This window comes from Ailuropoda melanoleuca, chromosome 14 (genome assembly GCF_002007445.2).
Source record: "Ailuropoda melanoleuca isolate Jingjing chromosome 14, ASM200744v2, whole genome shotgun sequence".
Taxonomy (NCBI): Eukaryota; Metazoa; Chordata; class Mammalia; order Carnivora; family Ursidae; genus Ailuropoda; species Ailuropoda melanoleuca.
The window spans coordinates 27,499,220-27,515,035 of NC_048231.1; the positions used below are offsets into that span (position 1 = coordinate 27,499,220).

A 15,816-nucleotide genomic window follows, 5' to 3' on the forward strand; every position below is an offset into this window, starting at 1 on the left:
ACTGCATTTTCCCAAACCACTCAATTTATTAATCTCAAAACAATCACCTCATACTATAATTCTCTATCATCCTAGATCCTTTACTACTATTCTTTTTTTTTTTTTTTAAAGATTTTATTTATTTATTTGACAGGGAGAGACAGCCAGCGAGAGAGGGAACATAAGCAAAGGGGAGTGGGAAAGGAAGAAGCAGGCTCCCAGCAGAGCAGGGAGCCCAATGAGGGGCTTGATCCCAGGACCCTGGGATCACACCCTGAGCTGAAGGCAGATGCTTAATGACTGAGCCATCCAGGCACCCCTTTTACTATTATTCTGATGACTGTCTCTTTTCCTCTTATATTTGCCCCTCCTCATTCACTTCCTTAACTTCTTAGAGCACCTACAATATTCTGGTAGTAATCTTAATTCAATTCAACTTAAGATTGATTCATTTATGTGTACTGTGTCCTAGGAAGGCTTCAGAGATATAACTGGTAAACATAACAACCAGCTTCTGCCCTTACAGAGTATACAGTGAAGAAAACAGATCCTCTGTGAGGAGTGTATTGAAACAGGGGTAATTGTAAGGGAATTTTCCCTTTTTTGAGGGGGTGGAGGGGCGATGGAAGTGGAAGAAATCACCCTATTGAGATGTGAAAAATATGCCTCTGAGGTCAGGTAATTGGAGGAGGCAGGAAGGAGGAGAAAGGGCAAATTCTAGGCAAAGTAATAGCATACATAAAGGCCTGGAGGTCAGAAAGAGTGTGATGTAGTGCCTTAATAAACTGAGAAAGGGCAAAAGGAAGGGCATGCAAGGATAAATAGGCAAGGTTAACAAAACATGAATGTGAAACAGAATGTCAAGCTTAAAAACAAATTCTTGACTGGTGGTAAGNAATGTCAAGCTTAAAAACAAATTCTTGACTGGTGGTAAGTGTGATGCTCATGTGGCAGTTTTCTTTGAAACATCAAAAATGATCAAAATTACCATGAATAATCTTGTACTTGGTTAATATTTTACCATCTATATTAAAGAAAATAGATTTTTGAAAGGACAGCAAGGATCGTGGCTCTAGTTTGGAGCTTCTCCCATTAAATGTCTTCTCCCATTAAATTCTGATGCCTATCTAGTAAAGAAGGAAAAATGTATTCCATGTGCTCCACCTCAGTGACCACACATGCNGGTGTGATGCTCATGTGGCAGTTTTCTTTGAAACATCAAAAATGATCAAAATTACCATGAATAATCTTGTACTTGGTTAATATTTTACCATCTATATTAAAGAAAATAGATTTTTGAAAGGACAGCAAGGATCGTGGCTCTAGTTTGGAGCTTCTCCCATTAAATGTCTTCTCCCATTAAATTCTGATGCCTATCTAGTAAAGAAGGAAAAATGTATTCCATGTGCTCCACCTCAGTGACCACACATGCTAATGAACAATTAATCTTTTATCCTACAAAGGAAATTAAATCTCACATGACCTTTATTTTATTATTTTTTTAAACTTTTTATTTATTTGACAGAGAATGAGAGCATAAGTAAGCAGAGCAGCAGGCAGAGGGAGAAGAAAAAACAGACTCCTCACTGAGCAGAGAGCTTGACGTGGGGCATGATCCCAGGATCCTGGGATCATGACTTGACCTGAAGGCAGATGCTTAACCAACTGAGCCACCCAGGCGCCCCTCAAATCACCTTTAGATCCTGGTGCCAACGCGGCTCTTTTTATAGCATAGGTCTTGAGACATCTTTCAAAGGAGTCATCCCAAAGAGCTACTACACCATCTTTTCCTCCAGTTACGAAGCCCTTTGAAAGTAAAAGCTTCAAGTTAATAAAGATCTAAATATTTTTAAAAATAATAACCTTCCTTATGTTGAAAAATTCTAGAGGAAAAAACATTAACAGCTAGAAGTTACAGCTTGTGAACAAATTAGCATAAGAATCAATTTTTTTTTTTTTACTATTTCAACACGGAATCTGCAAAAATATTTACAGGGACACTAAACAATCTACGTTTAGGACAGAACTTTAAGAACAAGGTTTGTGATCTGCAACCGTAAGGTAGCTCTAACACTTTCAGCAAGATACATATTTTTTCTTGGACATTTCTTAATCCCATCCTTCAAAAACAGAGGATCACGACAGTAGTTACTTCACAAGATCTGATGACAATAAAGCACTTAAACAATTGTTAACACATAGAAAGAGATTAATAAATATTAAGTTAAACTTTTCTTTTTAAATAGCAGACCCATTTCACTGTGTTCAGGAGTTTGAAAGAGGAATAAAAGAAGGTAGGAAGACTCTGGTTCACAGATTATTAATGGATGGCTCAACTAAGCAGAAAGACAACATTCCCTTACTTGTGAAAATGCTCTACAATCCATGATCAAATTATGTTTAACTTAAAAGTATCTTTAGAATACTTACTTTTTCCAATGCATGCATACTAAACACTGGCCCATCATGTGCTTTAACCGTTTTCACAAGAAAGACATCTCTCCAGATACACACATCTCCTGTGGATGTTCCAGAAAAAGCCATCTCTTCCGTCCATCCATACACTGCACACATCATTGTGTCATTTTTCCCCAGTGTGCCCACATAGCCTTTTCTTCCAATCAGTCCTCCTCCTGGTTCATAAAAAGTATCACGGACGTACCACTTTTAAAATGTATAAAATTCTAAAGTGACAAGTAACACTAAGGAGACTTTAAAAGAAAAATACAGGTATCTCAATCAGTGACTTGCCTGGCTGGGACAGCCATATCCATGGCAGCTTTTAGGCCACAGCTCTTTGGATAAAAACACGTACACTAAGTTGGTTTTGATCAATCCTCAGCACTTTTGATTGTTCTTCAAAATTTTTATTTTGAATTTGAAAATTTTATTTGAATTTATACATTCCCCTCTCAACCTACACAAAATCACTAAAACAACCAAAGCATGATACCCATCCCATCTCCCTTCTTCACCCCTTACTATTCTGAATGTGATATTAATTACTTTCATGCATTAATAAATTTTACTACTTATTTATAAATTCTTACACAATGTCATATTTTTCATGTTTTAAGATTTTCTATAAATACAATCCTGTATATACAGTTGACCCTGAACATTGGTTTGAACTGCACACAAGTCCATTTTTACACATTATTCAATAGATACAGTACTATAAATGTATTTTCTCTACCTTATGATTTTAATATTTTCTTTGCTATAGTTTATTGTAAGATTATACTATACAATACATATAAGCTTACAAAATGTGTGTTAATTGTTTATGTCATTGGTAAGGCTTTGGGTCAACAGTAGACTATTAGAAGTATTTGGGGAGTCAAAAGTTATATGCAGGAGCGCTTGGGTGGCTCAGGAGGTTAAGCGTCTGCCTTCGGCTCAGATCACAATCCCAGGGTCCTGGGATCAAGCCCTACCTCGGGCTCTCTGCTCAGCGGCGAGCCTGCTTCTCCCTCTCCCTCTGCCACTCCCCCTGCTTGTGTGCCCTCTCTCTGTCAAATAAATAAATTAAATTTAAAAAAAAGTTATACAGATTTTTGGGGTATCTGGGTGGCTCACTCAGTTGCACGTCTGCCTTCAGCTCAGGTCATGATCCCAGGGTCCTGGGATCAAGGCCCGCATCGGGCTGGCTCCCTACTCAGCGGGAAGTCTGCTTCTCCCTTTTCCTCTGGCCCTTCCCCTGCTTGTGCATGCTCTCTCGCTCTCTCTCAAATAAAAATATTTTTAAAAAGTTATAAGTTGATTTTTGACTGTGCAGGGGGTCAGCGCCCTAACTCCCTGTCCTGTTCAAGGGTCAACCGCATTCCTTTGCAACTTGCTTTTATCACCAATAATCCATTATGGAATTTTATATATGTTGATTTGTACTTCCAGAATATGCATTTTCATAACTATATAAACATCCCCTTATGTGAACATAACAGTCTGTTCATTTTCCTATTAATGGGCACTTAAGTTGTCTCCAAGTATTGCTATTGAAACAGTGCTGCTGTAAACATTCCTGTAAAGGTCTCTTCTAAACAAGTGCAAGAGATTCTCTAGGAATGCCTAGGAATGACCACAGGGTATGCGCAAAAGGGAAAGCATATAGATGAAAGGTATCATCTGTTGATGACACAAAGTTCTACAAAGTTGATACACCAACTTACACTCCCATTAATAGTGAAAGGAGTTCCTGCTTCCCACCTTTCAGTAACACTTGGTATTGTCAGACTGGGGGAAATGAAATACCAACTGAATTTTATTGTGGTTTTAATGTGCCTTTCTCTGATTATTAATGAGCTTTGTCATATTTTCCTATTTTTATTGGCCATTCATTACCTATTGATATCTTTTGCCCATTTTTTTCCCAATTGAACTCATTCATTCTTTTATTCAAGAAATATATATGCCAGGCATTATTCAAGGCACTGGGGGTAAAGCTACAAACAAAACAGACAACAAAATTCCCTGCTCTGTTCCCTGTTCAAGGCAGAGGGATCAGCAAGGGCCCCTAGCACAGGAATGTGACAAGAACCTTCAAGGAACAGTTTCAAAGGTAGTATGGTGCAGCAAAGAAAATAAGGGAGGAAGTAATGGGAGATGAGGCCACAGAGGTCAAAGGCAGTATTACAGGCCATCCTAAGGATTTAACTTTTACTCTGCATGAGATGGGAAGTGGTTAGTGGAATAAAATCTGGCAGATCATGTATTAATAGGTTCATTCAGATTTCTGGGTTGACAGTAAATCAAAGAATGGTAAGGAAGAAGAGATGTGATGGGTATTTCAATCATTTGGGCAAATGATAAGAGTGGCATGGACCAGGGTGGTAGCATGGAATATGATGAAAAGTGATCACATTCCAAATGTATGCACAAGACTGTCTTCTTTTTTTAAAAGATTTTATTTATTTACTTTAGAGAGAGAGCACGAACAGGAGGAGGGGCAGAGGGAGAGGGAAAGAATCTCAAGCAGACTCCACGCTGAGTGCAGAGTCTGACATGAGGCTCCATCTCACAACCCTGAGATCATGACCCGAGCCGAAATCAAGAGTCAGACGCTTAACTGACAGAGAGCCACCCAGACACCCGTCTTTTCTTAACATAGCAGCCAGAGTAGTTCATGAACTTGTAAGGGTAACTAAGTAGAGTAATGAGGAAAAAACAAACAAACAAGTTAGACTTCTCTCCAGAGAAAGAAGGAGAAGATAAATTGCAAAATGAACATGTAAACAACAGTCTAAAGGTACAGTACATATACAAGAAACTGATCAGCAACTTGAGGGTAGAGTTGAAGGAGGGTTTTCGTTCGGTTTTATTTACTTAAGATGGAGAAATAACCCCATACTTGTACGCTGTATGTTAAGAGTAAGTAAAGAGGGAAAAGTGATGATGTAGGGGAGGAAGGAGAGAAGAACTGAACTGATGTTCTTGAGCAGATGAGAAGAGAAAGGATCTAGAACACAACTGAAGGAACTGGCTTTCACTAGAGCACAGACTAACTGGAGCAGGAAAGGCAAACTACGTACAGGCTGTGGGCCAAGCCCTGCCACCACATGTTTTTGTACAGAGCCCACAGGTTGGCACTGTGAGCTACAGAAGCCGTGCCTGTTTCCTTCTCTACTCCCAGAGCCTGCCTCTCTGACATTTGGCTGCCAGCTAGCAGCTGCCCAGGGTCCAAGCTAGTTGCAATCTACAAGTTGAGGACTTTGCTAATGGCAAATGCTGAGCACCTAGCAGTGGAATTACAGTCCAGGGGTTGCCTTAACTCTGGCTAGCTGCCCAAAGTGAGAAGGTAGGGCTCTCTGGGAGAAGAACACACTAGGACCTATGTGTCATGGGGCATGACTATGGTTCCTCCAGCCCAAATTGCCAGTCCCTTTCGCTGCAGCAAGTTGATCTTGGAGACAGTCTTCAGTTAATGGCAACTGGGTATAAAGCAGGGCAGTTTTCACTCTTGTTCTGTAAGTACTTACATAATATTTTTTATTGTGTCCTTGGGCCTGGGAAGTCTGAAATATTTGCTGTCTCATCATTAACAGAAAGAGTTTGCCACTTCCGGTTTAAAAATCAATTGGGTTTTTTGATAGACACGGCATAATATACTCATATTGTTCCAGGTCCTGTCATCACTGCACTCAAAAACTTTCAGTGGCTGCCTGCCCCTACCAACCATNTCAATTGGGTTTTTTGATAGACACGGCATAATATACTCATATTGTTCCAGGTCCTGTCATCACTGCACTCAAAAACTTTCAGTGGCTGCCTGCCCCTACCAACCATGGAATACAGTTCAAATTTCTTAGAGGACATCTTAATAATTTATGAGCTGGAATTCTCAAAGTCTAGTTCTGAGACAGGAGTTAGAAGCTCCCTTTTAGCCTTAGGCTTAAGCCATCTTTACTTAATTTACATAAAGTTATGCATTTAGAGGTTTAGACAGCAGTTACTCAGATGAATAAAGTGGTTACTTATTTCTCACTTGGCTAGTGAACTCTGTGGATCAGGACCCCAAAAGTGAGGAAGGTTGAAAGGCACATCAAAGTTTTAACATTTATCCTTATGGTTCAGTTTCAGGTCTACTATATGACTAATCAAACTCAAGGAAAAAAGTCATTCAATTGCAAATCTCTTCATTCTAAGACTATTTACTTTCTTTGTCTCTTATTTCAAAGAAATTTATGGGGTTTTTGGTTTTTTTCAAGACAAATATAATAAGCATTACTTGCTTGGTATTTGCAATTCTAAATAAATACGGTATTCTAAAATTTTATTTAAATATATGGGAATAAAAATGTGAAAATACTTTTTTACTTTGTAAACGTATATACACTATGACCTGATGAGTTCGTGATAAAGTATTAAATCCAAGTGTGAAAATCAATTCATGTTTTATGTAGTTTACAATTTGAAACTAACTTGAACTTGGGAAATGTCTTCACTAAAACTACTGTTTTCTTATCTATGTTTTACTTCTTCCTATATTTGTGTATTTTATCTGAAAGGTTTAAGTATGCTGAGACTTTGATATCAAACTGGTGGCATTTATGAGTGTACTACTATTTTATTTAGAAAAGAGACTTTTTTTTATCTTAAAATATGTACTTCTGCCACAGCTCCTAATCTATAGTTACAAATGACTAAAGTAAAACAACATTCCGTTTCTGTATCATTTTATATCATATAAAGAATTTTTACAAAATTTTTCATTTTCGGTTTATACTAAAAAACATGTCTTTAACAGAAGAAGAAAAGAGTCTCGACATTAGTTGATTTATCTCATAATTTAAACAAATTTTTTTAAAAAGATCTTACTTATTTATCTGAGAGAGGGAGAGAGATCTTGGGGGGGGTGTGCAGAAGCGGAGGGAGAAGCAGACTCCCCGCTGAGCAGGGAGCCTGGAGCAGGGCTCAATCTCAGGACCCCAAGACCATGACCTGAGTTGAAGGCAAACACTTAACTGACTGAGCCACCCAGGTGCCCCAAGTTAAACCCTTTGAAAATATGAATACTACATCAATGTAGTCAGTAAATGACAATAAAATCAATCTTACCTTTGTTTAAAATATATCAAGACAGTTGTGAATCACTTGAAAAAACTAGTATTTTGGGTAATTTTAGATTTTCATAAAAGAGGAAAAGGTAACAGAGTATTCTTGTATACTTCTTGCCCAATTACGCNGTAAATGACAATAAAATCAATCTTACCTTTGTTTAAAAATATATCAAGACAGTTGTGAATCACTTGAAAAAACTAGTATTTGGGGTAATTTTAGATTTTCATAAAAGAGGAAAAGGTAACAGAGTATTCTTGTATACTTCTTGCCCAATTACGCCCAATGTTAACATCCTACATTACTACAGACTAAGAAACCAACATGTTTGATGCATTTCTATTAACAGAACTCATTCCACCTGTTTTCCCCTAATGTCTCCTTTCTGTCCCAGGATCCAATATAAGATAGTGCATTGCACTTAGCTAAATCGCTTTTAGAAGTAATAATTCCTTTCAAAGGAGTAAAAAAAAGATGCACTTCCTTACCTGCTCTACGCCAAAATTTCACATGTTTAATTCCAGCTGTAATTAATTTATCAGGCACGTAGGGGTTCATCTTTACAACAAAAATCTTATCTTTACTCCCTCTGAAAAATAAACCAAAATGTTTTAACTCTAAAGATAAATCTCTCCCTTAATAATCTTTTTCCTAATCCATACCCTATTTTGATTACTCCATTACTGAATCCTTCGCCCACTTACCTCTCAAATTTGGGCTATATAATCATGCATTTGTACACCTGTTATTTTGTCATAATTTTAATTTAATTCTTCTCAGCGTAATCTTCAAACAGGAACACTGAGAACTGAACTTCTTTTGGATAGCACCTACTACAGTACTGTGCATAGGGAGCTGTGGCATGAATCAGTTAAGGAAAAAAATTTTATAATACTTTGTTACAGTTTAATATAGCCACTCCAAACACAAAGTTCCTCTTAAACTATTTGGCCATTGTCTATGTACTGAAAAAAGCAGTTAGCTCTATTTTTAAAGTGCTTTAATGTCCCACATTAAGGAATAGGACGTTAAAAAAATAATCTGACACTTGATTATTTCCTCCTTTAAAGCATTTAATATTTTTTAATATAAAAATATATGCTCATTGTAGAAAATTTAGAAAATGGAAAATGTGACAGATAATACACACAATCTATAGCTTCTTTGTGATATACATGTGTACGTATCATCTATCACTCAAATATACGATCTGAGCACTTCCAATGGCTACATCATAGTTTACTGTACAGAATTCACCGCATAGAATTCACTTTCCGTATAAATGAAGAGTTTAGATAACAGCTACTTCCAATGTCTTATTACAGTAAAAGCAGGTTCACAAGGGATAAACCTACCAATGAATTCTTAAATCATTTGTCTTTTTACCATGATTTTACTATTTATTCAACGGTAATAAAGATGGCAGCAATTTAAAAAAAGGTTACATGTTTGTTTGATTTCAAAACTGTTTTAATTGAAAAAATTTTTAGTAATTTCATTATTTTGCCAATGTGATATCAAGATTTTTCCCCACCTTGCTATTGAAAGTTTCTCTCCTTTCTTCCAGTCCCACAGCACAATACTGTGGCTATCATCTATTCCAACTGAAGCCAAACGTTTCCCATCCGCTATAAAAGTTAATCAGAGAGAGACTGACCATTAACATTCAGAAAATAAAAACCACTCAGTACATATTCTAAAACCACAGCACCATATTTAAAATTTTATAAAATGATGTTAAATGTTAGGCATGCACACATATAGCTATAAAAAGAACCAGAATTTGTAAGCAGGGGAAGAATAATTTCTCAACGCATCTAAACACTGTTGACATTTTCTTTGACCTCGTTTTCCTTATTTGTATACCAGATTAGAATGGAGGGAACGAGGGAGGTAAGTGGAAAAAAGAGATTTTAAAATGAGAAGGAAAGGAAATAAAGAAGGGAAGATTTACTTCAATTAAATTTACTGTAAGAACTCTACTGTGATATAGGATTCAGTGATTATGAAAAGTTCATTGAATGAAAAAAGATGTAGGTTACAACCATCTATTGTCATTAACAGGGCTGTTTTCAGTGAAGGTCAATTATATTATTTTTTACTATTAACAAACAAGTAATGAATGTGTTGGACAAATGACTAAGTCAGTCATGCTGACAGCTGTGCACATGTGTACAGGTTGCAAAGGCCCAAACTACAGTTAAACATTTGCCACTCTGCCACTTTTTGCAAACCTCAATTATTTCATTATCATTACTGGTGATATTTTTCTTGTTGACTCCTTTAGTTTGCCATTAATCTTGTTTCTTGACTTTTAGCAGACCCCTAAATGCATATCTATGCTTCCCCCCAATAATTGACTCTCATTTCGGTTAGACCAGTGGAAAGTAGAAATTTACTGTTTTGTTTTTTTTTTAAGACAACAAAATCCAATCTTATTTATTTTTTTGCTGGTTGGGGCAAAATCTTTTTTTTTAATAATAATTTTTTTTATTATGTTAGTCACCATACAGTACACCCCTGGTTTTTGATGTAAAGTTTGATGATTCATTAGTTGTGTATAACACCCAGCGCACCATGCACTCCTTACTACCCATCACCAGCCTACAAATTTACTGTTTCTTAAAATGAAATCCTCTATCACTGGTATTTCTCCCCTCTTCCCAATCCACATCCTAGCTTTCATTATAGATCTATGAGTAGTTCTTAAACTTTTTTTTCTCTTTTTAAAGATTCTATTGACAGAGAGAGAGAGAGAGCGCGCGTGCACGCCCACGAGTTAGGGGAGAAGGAGAGGGAGAAGCAGGCTCCCCACTGAGAATGGAGCCCGATGTGGAGCTAGATCCCAGGATCCTGAGATCACGAACTGAGCTGAAGTCAGATGCTTAAGTGACTGAGCTTCCAAGGCGTCCCTAAACTTTTAAATATATAGCAAAGAGCTAAAATGTTTTGAAATTATTTTTACAAGATAGCTTGGAATTGTCACTTCGTAGAAATGCTATAGAACAAATATTTCAGGGGCGCCTGGGTGGCACAGCGATTAAGCGTCTGCCTTCGGCTCAGGGCGTGATCCCAGTGTTATGGGATCGAGCCCCACATCAGGCTCCTCTGCTATGAGCCTGCTTCTTCCTCTCCCACTCCCCATGCTTGTGTTCCCTCTCTCGCTGGCTGTCTCTATCTCTGTCGAATAAATAAATAAAATCTTTAAAAAAAAAATAATACTCATTAAATTATAAGCCAGCCAGCAAACCCACACTCTCAGCCTTGATTGGTGAGGATGATAGTATGCGCATTTGAAAACAATTGTGAAGGTCATAGCTATGTGACAAGTTTAGGTAACACCAATTTAGACTATAATGCTATATATCACCTCTGCATTTTGATCATTCTTATTGAGACAAAAAACATCCTTACCTGAGAAATCAACAGCACAGACACCAAATTGGTGGCAGCCCTTTAATACTGACAATGGTTTAATAGTCTCTGTATCCCATATGTGAATTGAGGGATCCCTACCTACCTACAATAGAAAGAATTATAAAAGTTATACAATTATTTATTTTCATATCTATTAAAAGGAAATAAAACAGGAGATTTTACAGCCTCTGTCTTATTTGTTAGGCATTTATCAAATGAAAAATACAAAGCAGATCATATGTGTGACTGACATTTCTTTCTTATATTTTTTGAAATGCTAATGAGGCTAGGCTCAGTGTTTCTAGGAATGTGCTATGTGACTCTCAAACCTGATCCAATACATCATCAATAAAGATAATGCTTACTGAGCGCCTATAACTGGCTGTGTTCCCATGCTAGATACAATGAGCATAAGACATTCAGGAAAATTTTTGCAAACTCATTAGGAAAACAAGATATTATCAGTTAAATTAGAATATCTGGTAACATAGGCTTAATGAAGATGAAAAGGTTATATAGAAATGGAAAAGATGACACTTGACCTGGGCCTTCAGAAGTGCAGTCTCAGATAAAAAGAGAAGAAAGCAAGTACATTCTAGACTAGCATAATGGCATAAACAGAGATACAGAGGGGTTAAAGTACCAAGCAGGTAAATAAGACTGTGGACACTATCTTAACTTGGGTTATATGTTCACTAATGCACAGATAAACTATAATTTGTAATTATTTCTTTAGACTCAAGTGATCACTGTCTTTACGAGTATGAAGAGATAGCTTTGCCTATAAAGACAATTCCCAAAATAATGAATGGAGCTGACAATTATTATTCATTTTGACCCTGATTTTATATAAAGACATAACAAATAACAAGACCACCATCAGCCAACATTTCATTAGGTTTTTCAGCCAAATGTTCCCCAGGACTGTTTTCTACTGAACTTCTGCAGAGCGTGGTATTTTTGAGAACTTTGCAGTACCATTGTCTCCTGGTTCTCTGATCCCCCAGACTCTTACTACTGAGTTTCCTTTGCAATTTCATCACCTATACCTTAAATACAAACTTCCCCAAGATTCTGTCTTTAAAACTCTAGTCTTTTCATTCCACATTTTATTTTTGCCTTGGGTTATCTCAATTACAGTTTCAAAGGTTAAATCAACAAATGACTCCCAAATTCTTCTCTCTAACCACTGAACTCTTCTTCTGAATTTAAGACTTACATGGAAATAATGATGATGATAACGATGAAGGCTAACATTTACGGAGAACTGACTTATGTCCCAGAAACTGTTACAAGGACTGATTCCCTTAAAAATCACAGCAATTCTAGGAGATAGGCACTGATAGTATTCTTATTTTTTTTTTTTAAGATTTTATTTATTTGAGAGTGAGCAAGAGGGAGAGAGTACAGAAGGAGAGGGAGAAGCAGACTCCCTGATGAGCAGAGAACCCGACACAGGGCTTGATCCCCAAACCCCAGGATCATGACCTGACTGAAGGCAGATCCTTAACCGACTGAGCCACCCAGGTGCCCCAGTATCCTTATTTTGAAACAGGCACAGAGAGGCTAGGTAATTTCCCCACAGCTATTATGTGGGGAAGCCTGGATAGCACCATGTTCAGTGCTGGCAAAAGTAATAACAGAATGAGTGTTATCAGAGACTAGTTGGGGCATGTCAGTCAGGGATGAGGGGAGAAGGGAGAGGTTAGGCAAGTTTTCAGATACGTTACTTAACCTAAGTCTTAAAAGGAGTAAAAATTAAATAAAGTTGGAGGGCTGAACAGAACAGGAGGGTAAGAATTTTCCAGAGAAGCGAACTATATAAAAGATGTGAAGCAGTACTACACATGGACAAATTCTAAATAGCTCAAAAGGCAGGAGCATAGTTTATAAGGAGGTAACTGGTAAGAGATAAGAAGAGTCTATTGGCCTAGGTTAAATGTCTTGAACTACACGCTAATGAGCTTACTCATTAGCTTAAAAGCTACTAAGAAACACAGAAGAAAAGGAAGATTATTAGTGCACTGGGGAAATTGTTAGGGGGAAAAATCTGAAGATGTAAGACTAGCTGGTTGGTTATAAGATTAGAAATTATGAAGCACAGAATTACCAGCAGAGATAAGATATAAATATAAAACAACAAAGCAAAGAAACATTCATGGTAGAGAACTGAACTATATTCAGGGCAAATCTTGGATGTAACTCTGGGACTGACTGGCTAAAATGTGTGAGGGAGAACAAGTTAAACTCTCGGGCTTAGGCAACCAGGTTAATACAGTGTCACGTTCTCAGTAGGAAACACAAGGATAAGCGGGTTTGAAAGGAAAGCTTAATCTCATTTATCTCCATTTTGGACATGCTGAATCTGAGCTACCCATAAAATACCTAAATGAGTGTGTTTTTAGTAAGTTTTAAGTGAACTGTATATATACAGTAATTCATCCAACCCACACTAGATTGTGAGCTCTTGACAGTGGCAGCCAATCTGAATTGTGCTTCCCCATGACATTCACTGGGGTTTTTTTCCACTTTAATTCAATTAATTAACATATAATGTATTACTGGTTTCAGAGGTACAGGTCTATGACTCATCAGTCTTATATAATACCCAGTGCTCATTACATCACATGCCTTCATTAATGTCCATCACCCAGTTCCCCCATCCCTCCACTCCAGCAATGCTCAGTTTGTTCCCAATGATTAGGAGTATCTTATGGTTTGTCTCCCTCTCTGGTTTCATATTGTTTTATTTTTTCCCTTTCTTCCCCTATGGTCCTCTGCCTTGCAACCCAATGTTTATAGTAGCAATGTCCACAATAGCCAAACTATGGAAAGGGCCCAGATGTCCACTGACAGAGAAATGGATAAAAAAAGGTGTGGTGTGCACGCGCGCGCACACACACACACAGAGGAATATTACGCAGCCATCAAAAATTGAAATCATGCCATTTGCAATGACGTGGATGGAACCAGAGGGTATTATGCTAAGCAAAATAAGTCACTCAGAGAAAGACAATTATCATAAGATCTCACTGATATGCGTAGCTTAAGACACAAAACATTTAGTGCTTTCAAATAGGAAGATATTTGCTGAATTAAACAAAATTTTCTAATTAGGGTACAATCAGTCAAGATAATCGAGTTGCTAGGCAACTTCTTTCAACTTCTTTCACCTCCAATTACAATCACAGTTCATGACAAAGGAGCACTATTTATACTTTGTTCCCCCCAAAAATAAAACAAAACACCACTTAGAACTGTCATCTAAATTTCAAAGCCCTCAGATAAAATACTTAGGAAATACTTTTAATAATTTTTTTCATTTTGAACCATTTTAAGAAACATATTCAATTTATTTTAGAACTCTATAATTATAGAAATACAATACAGAAAAGAAATGGAAACACTGAAAGAAGCCTGTACCCTGGGAGAAAGGCCTGGACTCTTGCAGTGCCTAAAGCAGAGTGTTGTAAGCAAAGCCAGAAGCAAGAGAGCTATGGCTTGATGGTGAAGGAAGCCAGAGTGTGTCACCCCAAAATAACAACTTTTCAACATAAAAATTAATCTGAGCTGAAGGCAATAAAGCAGCAGCAAACCCCAAAACACCCACTTCCTTTTCTGTGTAAAGGCAGGAGATAAATATATATATAATTTTTTCACCTTTATTGAGATATAATTGGCATACAACATTGCATAAGTTTAAGGTGTACAACCTGTTGATTATATAAATTCTTTTTACTGGAGACAGACTCAGCCCAGAGACAGTGTAAGAAGAATCTGCAAAGAAACCTTACTCTAGGAGTTTTGTCCTATATATACCTTCTCTCAGTGTGCTGCCCTTGGAAGTCTAACACTGCTTTCCTTTGTCCTGTCATTTCTCTACCAGTCTTTCTGTTTTCTATACAAGCTGAAATTCTAAGCCACCATTTTCAGTTACTTGGGTTTAGATTTCTCCAACGTGATGTGCACTACACCTGTTAATAAACTTTTTGTTTTTGTTAATTTGAGTTTTTATTAAAGAGCCCCAGCTGAAACCCTAGGAAGTCTAGAGGTAAAGTTTTGCCTCCTCTGCAGTCGGTATCCGGGGGTGTCCTGTGGGCATGCTGACTTTTAATTTAATCTGGCCTGAATTCTCTTCCATTCCAGACTGATGACAGCAAAGGACCAGTTCTTTTACAGCCTTCATTAGAGGAGTATCAGAATAATGTTCCAACTCCTTGGCAAACAAGATGGGTAAATAATTGGACTTTAAGAGGAACCTTTTCTATAGACTAAAGATAAGGCTAACTGGTGCCCCTGAGGCCCTCACCAACCCTTTTAATCAGTTCTTCATCATGCCTCTTAAGATTTGAATACTTTAGGCTACTCAAGGTTCTTTAAGTAAGCTGTGTTTTGTGGGATTTTTGCCCCACATTTACAAATAACACTCTTAGAACACTTTCTCCTACCTCCCCAGTCAGGTAAACTACTCAGCTCACTGTCATCAACTCCATGAGGGTTTCCCTGATTCTATCTGGCACAATTAATCAGTCATTTGTTACAATGCAAAAGGAATTTATGCATATCTCTACATTAGTGGTTCTCAGCAGGGGGCGATCTTTGCCTCCCAGGCAACATTGGACACTGTGAAGACATTTTTGGTTGTCACAACTGGATGGACAGTGTTACTGACATCTAGTGAGTAGACGCCAGGGATGCTGCTAAACATACAATACACAGGACTGCATTGTACACAATAATGCAATTACCCTCACAAAAATGAGCTGTCTGGCCCAAGAGATACCTGGGTGGCTCAGTGGGTTAAGCGGCTGCTTTCAGCTCAGGTCATGATCCCAGGGTCTTGGGATCAAGTTCCGCATAGGGCTC

General features: G+C 37.6%; 1 protein-coding gene across 1 annotated transcript in view; it reads right to left on the bottom strand.

The window, feature by feature from the left end:
• The window catches only part of EML5 (EMAP like 5), a gene marked incomplete at its 5' end in the record, with an annotated part of 169,981 nt that overhangs the window by 73,684 nt on the left and 80,481 nt on the right, over positions 1–15,816 (bottom strand). Inside the window, 5 exons of the mRNA XM_034643052.1 lie at positions 1,674–1,785; positions 2,410–2,612; positions 8,022–8,122; positions 9,068–9,161; positions 10,948–11,053. Of these exons, the coding sequence (XP_034498943.1) occupies positions 1,674–1,785; positions 2,410–2,612; positions 8,022–8,122; positions 9,068–9,161; positions 10,948–11,053 (616 nt within the window). The remainder of the gene's footprint in view (positions 1–1,673; positions 1,786–2,409; positions 2,613–8,021; positions 8,123–9,067; positions 9,162–10,947; positions 11,054–15,816) is intronic.